Source organism: Mercenaria mercenaria, chromosome 16 (assembly GCF_021730395.1).
Source record: "Mercenaria mercenaria strain notata chromosome 16, MADL_Memer_1, whole genome shotgun sequence".
Lineage (NCBI taxonomy): Eukaryota > Metazoa > Mollusca > Bivalvia > Venerida > Veneridae > Mercenaria > Mercenaria mercenaria.
This window is the reverse complement of record NC_069376.1, coordinates 56,748,935-56,761,294: the sequence shown is the minus strand read 5'-3', so window position 1 is coordinate 56,761,294 and position 12,360 is coordinate 56,748,935. Positions and strand designations below refer to the sequence as shown.

The 12,360-nt window shown below is 32.2% G+C and overlaps 1 protein-coding gene across 1 annotated transcript; it reads right to left on the bottom strand.

The window, feature by feature from the left end:
• Positions 1-395: 395 nt before the first annotated feature.
• LOC123541346 (UDP-glucose 4-epimerase-like) lies at positions 396-7,756 on the bottom strand. Its single transcript, XM_053525958.1, has 9 exons — positions 7,752-7,756; positions 7,271-7,403; positions 6,035-6,148; positions 5,199-5,375; positions 3,752-3,932; positions 2,549-2,634; positions 1,825-1,902; positions 830-944; positions 396-579 (listed from the first exon to the last, which is right to left on the bottom strand). Exons 1-9 carry the CDS (start codon positions 7,754-7,756, stop codon positions 524-526), a joined length of 945 nt encoding a protein of 314 aa, XP_053381933.1. The 3' UTR covers positions 396-523.
• Positions 7,757-12,360: the final 4,604 nt, after the last annotated feature.

Genomic DNA, 12,360 nt, shown 5'->3' with positions numbered 1-12,360 from the left:
ATATCAAAAATAAGCTGGTTTTCTGTAAATTATGTTTTACTTATACTTTAATTAAAGTAAAATGATACAGAAGTCTGCTATTCTGTTATACTCATTATCCTAATTATAACTATCAGAATTTAATCTAAGCAATAATAGTCATATAACAGTTAATAAAGCAAACTCTATTCTCAGAGATAAGTATATAATACTATGACAAATTTCAATGCTTACTTTACTAAACTCGGACTGCTACAATACATTAAATCATAACAACAATATCCTAAATACAGGTTTTCTTATACAAGATTTATTGCTATACAACAATTATCAGTTCTTCACATTCCATTAAACAGAACTAAAATTTCCTTAAATCGTAACACTAACATATTCAATCCATAATTTGTTGATATTAAAATACAATGACACAAAATACCATAAATCAATGAACAAACTACACAACAAAAATATACTAAATCAGAACACTTGTGCATAAATACATCCTAAATCAGTACACTGGAACAAAAATATATCCTAAACTGGTTTATTTTTTTATGTAGCCATAAGGATTGTTGGACTGCCATTTCCACATGTCAACACCTACAAAGAAAATAGCATAATAAGTGAAACCTAGAGTATATTCAATCCTTGAAATTTGTTGTAATTTCATATAAATGTAAGTCATAAAATTCAATCTTTAAATCAAAATTTAATCGAACATAATTACTGTATGAACAACATATTACAATATGTGTTAGATAAGTGCATGTAACGATTTTAATTAATATCAATGCAATCCTTCCTTGTGTTTTTCATAATTAACAATAGATTCAAGTATGTTGGCCCTTACATATTTTGTCAAGATCATATTGTGTTGTCCAACCTAATTCTGCTTTAGCTAATGATCTATCGCAGTATGTAGATTCTAGATCACCTGCTCTTCTGTCTGCAAATATGTATGGAATCTGAAAATGCAAAGGGAAGCTGATTTAGGTAAGCACATTGCTATGCATTTTGTGTTTCGCCGTAATATTGGGTACTTTACGGACGGAGACTTTTCATTACTTTATTTAATGTTCCCCAAAGTCTTAAAGTTGTGTACCCGTTTTTACACTCGTCAATTTCCATGAGATTCTCTTTAAGTTCTTTGGGCGTAAAATAGCTCAAAGCGCAGTACATGGTTTTCCGTTAAATTTGGTGGATGCCGAAATCGTAATATGAGAACATGGAAACCATGGTTCCAATACCTTAGGACAGCCGCTCTTTTATGAAGCAGATTGTCCTATGTAATTTTATCTGACTGAAATGTCAACTTTGCTGATCATATGATGATATGTAAGTGATTTAAGGACTTGTCAGTAAACACATGGAATCGCTTGTATCAAACCCATTAAAACAAAGCATATGGTTCAGTTCTCAACTTTCAAGGCTCATAATACCCATGTTTATAATGTTGCTGCCACATTGATAGATATGGACATAAAATATATTACTTTTTTGTGTTAATTCTTAGTTTTAATTAATATTTTTACCATTATTTGTCAAAGGTTTGGATGTTGATTAACAAATTTGAAAGTATTATCGAATTCATTAGTTTTGCTTTCCTCCCTTTATTGCTCTAATAGTATAACTTCAATGCGAAGGATTGTGAATTGAAATTACTGCTTTTCTAACCATTTGATTAAGTATCACATGTAATAAAATAGCTGTTTCACCTGGTTTACTATAGTTAAAGTTTTTTGAAACTTTAAGCAATAATATGTTATTATGTTGAATTAGAAACCTTTATGCGGAAGCTATACTACTTTTTTCCTTTTTAAGAAACATTACAATTTATATGCTTACTTTCTTTCCGGAAGCCTTTTCAAATGCGTTAACAATATCTAGAACGGAATATGGTGTTCCTGTCCCTAAGTTATAAATCTGTAAAATAAAGAATACTGTTTAATACAGATGTGTTATTTGGATTATTCGTTTTTCAGCATGTGCACAATCTGCCTACACGTGTATATATTTTCATCCGTATTGCTGCACAGGTGTTTCGGCCTTTGAATATGCCTTTTCCTGTTTGACAATAGCTCTTGTTATTTTTTTCAAATCAGGAGATATTAACAGTTTTTCAGCAATTCATTTCTGAGATATAGCTTAACAGAAGTAATACTGGCGGCTATGGGCAGTCAAATAAATTTATTGTTTGTTAATGTAATCAAGACAGGGAAATAATACTTGATATATGAATAAGAAACACTCCCTCTAATTGTACTTCCAAAGTAATTATGTGTCACCTATATGTATTTTTGCTCTTCTCTTACCATGTAATAAATTTGTGAAATAAAGACACCAAAAGCACCAAGTTCATGGACTGAATGAAATGACATTTGAACCAATGTCACAGATATAGTGATAAAGTGGTTTTACGTACATTTAATCAAATATCAAGAATCTCTAAGAATCAAAATAAATTGTTCATATTTTGCTTTTAAGCATTTAAGTCTCCTTGCGTTGTGACATTCTGGCGTAGGCATATATCTGCTTTATAAATTAAATATAAAACGTAAAACAACAGGACCTTCAATCCACAGCCTTTCTCAACCAGCCGTAGGGCTGACACGTGGCCCTTTGCAAGATCAACAACATGTATGAAGTCCCTCAAACCTACAATGTACCATTTAGACAGTTTACACTTCTGATTTATATGGAGTGCACGTCACATACTTAAAAATCAACGTAAGTAGTTTTCCTTGCCCTGAATTTGAAATTTCGATTTTGTAATAAATGCACTATACCTGGTGTCTTCTTCTATTTTAACATAATTATTTAACTGCCCGTAATCATCAACATATAAAGCTTTAAGTTGAACTTGAACTGAAGAAAGCATAATATCTAACTTGTTATAGCTTTAGTTTTTTACATATTAACTTAATGCTGCTAGTGGTTGATATGATGAACTAATAACTTAAGCAAATTAGGGCAGAGAACAGGACAATACTTAGCATTTTATAGATCATTAACCATTATACATGTTATGGATACGGATCATGGAGCCTGATGAAATAAGACTGGCTAACTATGTATTAATATTATAGTTTAGAGTGACTCCGGAATTGCATAATGTAAATTAAATACATATAAATAAAGTTTGCTGATAAATAGCTGTGCAAAAATGTCTCTAAATAAAATTGTCGGAAAAAAACAAAAAATGGGAGACTAGGATACTTTTGAGAATGGGCTAGAGGCGTAGTAGACTTTGAAGAAACTGGCAATTTTAACACAATGTATAATTCTGGCTAACAATTATAAAAATAAGTGGAACTGGAAGATTCAAAGAATAAGCCAAGTACGACAAGCCTTCTCAACGCATAAAACAAACAACACTGTCTAAATTCAAAAACTTTTACTATCGGACATATATCATAATATCAGACACAGCAAAGGACAATCTGTCAACTACGTACACTTGAAAAGGCATTGTTAAACGCAAACTTTGAAAGAGGACATCACAAACATATAACTAAGACACACCGCATAACGTAAAAATATGAACACCTATGTAAAGTTCCAGGAACTGTGGACACAACAATTTATGATATGCAAGTCTCACACACACCCTAATTCTAACCTGATTATTAAGGTAATATAACTTAAACGTCTTCCTGTAGAGCTTAACTCTAGCCTTATAAATGAAATTTAAAGCTAAATTTTCTACATTTAAGGACCTTTTTAAGTTTTAGACATATTTTATTCTCCTGATAATTGTATTTTAAACACCTACATGTGCCGTCGGGTGTATCCCAATCATTTCCATATATCTTTAGCTCCTTTAATTTGCCGACGGCAACTTGAGCAACGTATGGCAACAGATTTCGAGGTGTACCTAGGGGATCTTCACCTATCCTTCCGGACTCGTGTGCTCCAACTGGGTTGAAGTAACGTAAAAATATAATATTCCATTGCTGAAAAGGTGACGAAGAATAATAGTTTTTATATAAAAGATACACTAACCTTTACCCTGTTAAATTCTACAATGACGGTCCATGATCATATGGGCAAACCATTCATAGGGTGTTCACTGAAATTTACTGTGATAGCGAACAGTGTAACATATAGCCTGCACGGATTGCGTGATCTGTGTGCACTGTCGCAAAGGATCTATGCGCCCAGTAAGGTTAATCTATGTAATATTGTACGACTGATGTTTGATCATCGTTTCTTAATAGGGTTTCATTCAAGTATAGGAATATTTGAATTTTGAAGATATTTTCCATGTAAATCTTTTGGTCAAAATGTAGTTTTTCATGTGTTTACATCTGGGCTTGTAAATTCGATTGTCTTTCCGAAATCTTACAAAGTTTGGAAAGGTAATTGTTCTATTATACTACATAAGATATCTGGAGAGTTTTATGATAATCCATCAACAAATAAAGTCACAGTTGAATTCTTAAACATTTTAATTTTTTTTAATCTGAAATGTACAATGAAAAACTCCCTTCTAAAATCGTTTTCTGACGATTTATTCGAAACAAATTAAGGCATTTTAAAAGTATTAGACTTCTTGTTACCATCCTTAGAGTAGGTTTTTAAGAACGGTGTATAACGAGAATGATAGCAACCTATATTTAAAAAGAAATCTAGAAAAACCTTATGGAAAATAATTATAGATCAAACATTAAATGTACGTATAAATAATAGATGCCTCTGTCTCAAACTAATACAAATCACAATAATATAATAATAATATGTCATTGCTAGAGATGCAGTTTTAGTATCAGGTTCGAGAGTAACTGACGCACAACATCAAAGTCAGGTCAGTTTTTTTCATTTATGTGCAAGCTTATGTTTTTGTGTAAACTAGCTTATTTTGAATCGAGAAATATACTATGAGACAAAAGTGAAACTATCTTGGTATTTTTTTTGTTGAAGTTTACATAAGCGATAAAAAGTTAATGCACGTATCGTTAGCTGACATTTACAGCACGAGAGTCATCTGGCATGTGGGTTGAAGCGGGTTTATACTAGCATAAGGTACCATTCAAGGAGAAACGAATTTCATATTTGTAAGCCTTTCTTGATAATACCGCACCACTTTTCAGTCAATTAAGGTTCTGTTACCGCCATTTATTCCCCCCATATTACAACTGAATCCTGTTCCCAGTTTTCAGTCTAAATATTTGTGGACGTACTGTGCTATTTTTAAATGAATCATGATTGGTAAGACTTACCTTTTCAGCATGGAATAGATCTTTCATTATCTCTTCAATCATAAATTTCGTTTTACCATATGGATTGGAGCAATTGCCGGTTTTATGATTCTCGTCGAAAGGTAGATATTCAGGCGTACCATACACAGTGGTTGAACTCGAGAAAATCATGTTATACACTTGGAATTCTTTCATCACCTGATAAAAAGTTTTAAATTCTATTTACAAGGATCTGAACGTTAAAGTAACGTACCTACGTGGTACGTGACAAAAACAAGTATATCGTCATTCTCAATCTGAATTTTTGAGTTGTGGGAGTGAAATATAGCCATTATATAAATTTGGTATTACACTAAGTGTAATAAAGCTTTGATTTTGATGTCGTTTTAGTATTGGAGACGTATTCGAATGACTTGTTCACTTTTACTAAATGCAAATCTGAAGTCTTAAATGGAGAATTCATTTCTTATCAGAAGCTTTTTATCAAACTGTGCAATGTAAAATTACTCATTTCAGAAAATCTGACTTTTTTTCACATTTGATATAGAATTCGGTTTAGAATTAATAAGTCCGAAATTTCTGTTTCACAGCTGTCGCGCATCTAAAAGACCTAATTCTATGAGAGGAGCTTGACTTGTCCAATATTTGGTCGTGTGCTCACATAGTAAATTCATACGTGAATTATGGCAAAAATCTCATTTTCAAACCGTGATTCAGCAATATTCAGACATTATTGAACAAAATAATGAATGTTTCTGAAAAAAAAGACAGAGAATATCGTACAGTCGTACTGAAACATGATAAATGACTCAGAAAGCAACAAATATGTACAAAAACATAGGAAAATAATATTGTACCTCTAAAAGATTAACAGTTCCTGCAACATTGTTCTTATAGTATAGTAATGGTTTCTCACATGACTCGCCTACAGCTTTGTAGCCAGCAAAGTGCATAACACACGAAATCTTATGCTGAAATATATGAAATAATTGTCAAAACTCTGCAGAAACCAGCAAAATACACAAAAATGAAAATAAATATTGATTTGTACTAGCAAACAACATATTTAAATGGAGCCGGCAAAGTTAACGGCAAACAGAAACGTTGAAATATATGAAACTAACTGTAACTGTCCAATTTTGTAACAGCCAGGACAATACATAACAAAAGACATTGTATATTGAAATGGACCTTACAACTATCAAATGTTGTTTAAAGTCCAAAATAAGACGAGTAATGAATACTGTACAATTATGTTTGAGTATATAACACAGCAAACTTGGCTGAGGTGATGAATGTGTACGGCATCCTTCACGCCTCCTTAGAGATACGAAGATAGAATTTATTGTGGTAAAAAAGACAATATATCATAAAACAAATACATGTTCAATGTCAACGTAATAAAACATAATAAATGAGAACATTAAAGTGCAGATGTAGATGACATATAATCAATACCAAGGATAACACAAAAAAGCATAAAGCTTTCTTATTTCCATTGTGGTCCTTTGAATTGATCACCGGCTTAGGATGAAAATTCTATTATAAATAACATGTATTGACTCCATGATCCTAAATGACCAATACATAATAATACTTAGTCCAATGATGGGGTGACATTTTACGGTTGAAAGATGGCACAGAAATGCTTCTGTTGTGAGGGTTAATCAAATATCTAATCCTTTGAAAGCACAAAACGCAGCCAAGCAAACTAATAGCAGACTCACTTTTACTAGCAGACTCACTTTTACTAGCAGACTCACTTTTACTTGCAGACTCACTTTTACTAAACATGATAAATAACTCTTGTCTGAATAACTTGTTACATTGAGTGTATTTATTGATCGATATTAAAAGCATTTAAATCACAGATGTTACAATATGACCATAAAGAAAAGGACTACCCCCAATCCCATCTGCTTAAAATATATACCAAACATTGCAGAATGCAACACCAGACAATATTACATGATATGTTTCATAAACGTTTTGGGTACTGATGATTTATGTAGACAGTTCAAATTTGCAAAGGAAACATTGACAATTCACGGAATTGAATGGACAAGTAAAGAGTGTCGCCACAAAATGCTTACTTTTTTGAAAAGATTTCTAAGACCCTCTGTATCAAGTAAATCCACTTTATATGCTGGAACAGTCTTCCCCGTCAATTCTTCAACACGTCTTATACTTTCTGTTGTAAAATGTAATGAAAACCAAAATATATTTCTCAAAACAGTAAAAGACACTTCATTTATGTTTGTAACAACAATATATTCATAGACAGAAATAGATAATTCAATTGTTTTCCTTAACAAAATTTAACAAAGTTATATATGAATGTTCCAATCACTTAAAAAATTATTCCAAATGTATATTGATATCTTTAATTTGGTAAGACCTTTTTTGCACATTTTAATTTCAAATCTTGTAAATCAGAGATCCTACACAAATATTTGAATAATTACAATTCATGTACCTTAAGACCGCATTTAAGATATTACAATAGTATAGGTCGGTACAAATGTATGTCCCTGAGTTGCTCTTATCTTTATCGGATACATCTATGTCTTTTACCCCATCCCGTGGTTCTGAGTCTTGTTAATAGAACGACCGTTTAGTGATTTAATTCTTTGGCTTGCTAAAAGCTATATAAACGCAATGAGAATAGATTGGATTCTGATAAATTTCCATGTTAGAGAATGATGATGTGTAACATTAAGTAGAGATAAACAATTCTTCAATTTCGTATTCAGCATATGAGACTATTGTCTGTTTATTCAATTTTGAAGTGTATTGTTTAACTCTATGAACACACCGAAAGATGTTGTCTTCCTTTGTATTGACATGCCTATCTACATTGTTAAGTTCGAAAAATAGATATCTATGAATCCGACAAAAATACTTTGATTCCACATTTGTGTTGATCCGAAAATGCATTCTGTCTTTCTTTATATGCTTATTTTATTATTTATAAAATTACTTCAAAATCATGCCAGAAATCTTGTACCAACCATATTTGATCATATAAATTGGCCAGATTTCCATGACCACAACTTCATGTCTGATTCCAACAAATGCACTACGGTGTGTTCAAAAATCAGCGCCACCCGTTGCAAAATACTGCCACGGAAGCCCCTTGCCATTGTATAATATTCATTTTATAGTTAATGCAGTAAAAAAGATAAAGCTTCATTTCTTTAACAATGCTTCGGGACATATTTAGCAAATGTATGTTACAATTTCTGTTCATTGGCAATAGAAATAACAGTACGTTAAATCGTACAAGAATTTACTTCTTGATTTTTATCCGAAGCTTGCGTTAAAATCATACGCTGCACAAAATTCCCCGTCGAATATAATTTCATGTATACTGCATCATAAACATAAAATACAATCGTATTCTAATTATTTATTTGAATTTGCATTAAAATACTGAAACAATTTCTCATCTTAAATATTTTTGAATTCCAAGCATAAAAGCATATTGATGAATCCAAAAAAAATCTAGAGTGTTGTAGATTGTCTTTTATACGGGCAACGATATGTTATTAACGAAGATCAAGCACATTCTTATTAGAGTACAGATTAATTTCTGAATAGACAAGTAATGTATTGCGCCATTGAAACTGGTTTTAAAAATACAGCGGATAACGCATTCTCGTATCAACATGTTTATTTATAATTGCATATTTTGCCGCAGATAAAAGGAGTGAACTTCGTTCCATTTTATGTTATTTTTGATTCCTGTTAATATTTAACGTTATTTTCATTCATGTATTTTGTTCATACATAAGACTGTATTCTTTCAATAGCATAATCATTTCAATTGATTTTCATGCTCTCCACAAATGGTCAACTTGATAGTTTTTCATATTTCAACATTTTCCTGGAGTCATATAATGTACATTTATTTATTTTCACACATTTTGTTAGAAATAATACCTACAATATATCACATTTCTCAATTAATCATTAGGAAAGTATCGATTCAAAATTAAAGCACGCTATACATTCAATGTTTTGCTCTTTATAGATGCATGTGTAGCATTTAATGCATATTTATATAGAGTTTAGTGAAGCAATTATTAATGAATATTTATGATTTGATTTGAAGCTGCACATACAGTGACACGACATTGATCGCGCATTTTATGACATTTCAGATAATTTCAACTTTAAAAATGTGATATTGTCTACTGCCAATGTGTTTCCATGGTTTATACGTTCGTCAAGACTTATCAAGATAGTTGTAAGGATTAGTACAAAATTTGTGTCACATTCTCATATTCTGCACTAAAATCGTTCAGTGTCTTCCATTTTTGCTTGCTTTTCGTCCGCACATTTGTTCATTGTTCGTGGTATATTTTAAATTTACTTCAACTCACCCTTTCCGAATTTTCCTCATGAATAGACTTTACTCTTTCTAAAACTTTAAGAATAATTATGTTGCATTATTTATTCAGACAACTTACACATATTTTGACATACAAACAACCGTCCAGCACCATTGTTCGTATATCAATATGGCGTTGCCGACAGTTTGTATAGTACAGTGATAAAGTACCACTTAAGCCTCCTGTACACAGAGCTACCTTCAGAGTATACGTAATCGCTCTGTGAACTTCCGAGCTAGAACAGTCGCGAGTAAAAAACGTAAACAAGCTTATTTTGCATTTTCACAAGCATTGGAATCAAATTAAAAAGATGGAAATGTAGGATTAACACATGATTTAACTGTTCCAGAAAAGTTATTGTAGCAATTATTATATCTGATTAGTGAGTACAAGATCGTTACCAGATAGTTCTTGATTTTTAGCTGTGAAAAGGGCATTTCGTTGTGAAAGCACTTCATGACTCAAATTTGCCTTTATACTGACATTAAAGGAATCTATAGGCTTAGATTTCCTATGTATCATTACATTTGAATAACAATTTGTACCGAATCGTTTGAGTAGAATTTACTTTTGTTGCGAAGGCAGCTCTGTCGGCAGAATAATATTTCGACCATGGGTTCATATTCGTTAAAGTTAATTGCTCGTCGTCTTGATGTTACGGGACAGTAGTATGTCAGTACGAGATGAAAGTTCAGTATGATATCCCTTATTTAGACAAATTTGATACACTTGCTTTTTTTCTTATTTATTCTATTTTGGAGCGTGCATGTCGATATTAGTTATTTAACTAACGCGTCCTAGATCTCACACTAACTTGTTCTCTTACAGTAGCTGCAATAATACACATGAATCTTGTTCACAGAATAATGACGATGATTTAGAACAATGTCAATTGTCGAGAACATAGCTCCAGGATCAAACTCAACCGGTTTAAATACTGCCTCTCTTATTTAGTAACGGGCGGGTATATTTCATATAATTTAATAGTTGCTACTATTCTTTAATGAATGAATGATTAAAGAAATGATCACGGAACTTAGCTTGTTTGAAATTTTAGATCGAGTTATCAGTTTGGTTAGTCCTGTGCCATAATACTTAAAACACTCTTTTTCAGTCCCTCATAGCCAAACGTAGGTTTGCTGCAGATACTGATCAACCCATTGACCTATAATCAAATTTCTACAGTGGCTTGCATTTTATTAATTGGCATTTTAATTGTAATATTCAATCCACCAACAGTACTTTCGTGGAGACATTGCATGGTATATATATTTACTATGTTATTCTGCATAAAAAACTACTTTTTTTCACTGCATCGCCATTTTAACGTAAAAATCGTTGCAAACAAGGCAATTCAACGGCTTTAATAACGATTTTTTATTAAATCATTAGGAAATATATTACAAAATTAAAGCAGGCTATACATTCAGATGTTTTGCTCTTTATTAAATGCATATGTAGCCATTTAATTGCATGATTTTGATAGAGATAAAGTGAAGCAAGTTACCAGTAATGACATATTTGTGAATTGATTTGACGCTTGCACATAACAGGTGACACTGACTGAAGTGTGATTCTCCATGGTATTTATTGTGTCTCGTCCAAGACGTTAAGTTCAGAGTAGTTGTAAGGCTAGGTAACAAAATTATGTTCACATCCTCAATTCTTCTCGAACAGATCGTTCTAGGCTTGTCTCCCCATTTGTTGCTTGCTTTTCGTCCGCACATTTTGTTCATGGTTATAATTTTAAATTTACTTCAACATCCACCCTTTTCCTAATGTTCTTCCACTATGAAAAGACCTTTCTACTCTTTCAAAACTTTTTAAAGAATGATATAATGTTTGCATTATTTTGGCACGGACACATGTGACATATATTTTGAGACAATACAAACAACTTGTCCCATCAGCCAAATTTGTTCGAAATCAATATGGCGTTGCCGGACAGTTATGTTATAGGTACAGTGATAAAAGATACCACTTAAGCACTCCTGGTAAACAACAGAGCTACCTCTTTCAGAGGTATACGGTAAATCGCTCTGTCGCAATTTCCGAGCTAGTACATGTCGCAAAAAAAAAACGCAAACACAGTTATTTTGCATTTTTACAAGCATTGAATCAAATATAAAAAGATTGGGAAATGGTAGGCGATGTAAAATTGATTTAACTTTCCAGAAAAGTTAATTGTAGCAAATTTATTCTGTTCTTGATTTGTGGGTGTGGCGATGTTTACCAGATATCTGATTTAGCTGTGAAAAGGGCCATTTCGTTATGAAAGCACTTTCATGCTCAAATGTGTGCCTTTATACTCATATCAAGAAGGAATCCTAGTAGGCTTGAGATAGTTCTTATGTATACATTACATTTGGAATTAAAATTTGTACCGAAAATCGTCTTGGAGTAGAAATATTTACTTTTTGTTGCGAGAGGCAGCTCTGTCGTGACAGAGATAGTCATGTCGCCATGGGCATAGTTCTGTTTCAAATTTAATTTGCCTCAACCGTCTTGAATGTTACGGGACAGTAGTTATGTCCAATTACGAGATACAGTTCAGTTATATCCCTTTTATATTTAGACAAAATTTGATACATCTTGCTTTATATTTTCTTAGATTGATTTATTCATAATTTTGGACGCAGTGCCATTGTCCGATATTTCAGTTATTTAACCTAACCAGCGTTCCTAGATTCTGTACCAGCACTAACTTGTTCTCCACAAGTAGCTGCCAACTAATACACATGAATCATTGTATCAGAGATAAATGACGAATGATTTTAGACACAATGTCA

Coding starts and splice junctions, on each gene's coding strand:
- LOC123541346 (XM_053525958.1), bottom strand. Junction 3,933..5,198: donor ATCTATTCCATGCTGAAAAG/GTAAGTCTTACC, acceptor TCACCTTTTCAG/CAATGGAATATTATATTTTT. Junction 2,635..3,751: donor GGATACACCCGACGGCACAT/GTAGGTGTTTAA, acceptor GGTACATTGTAG/GTTTGAGGGACTTCATACAT.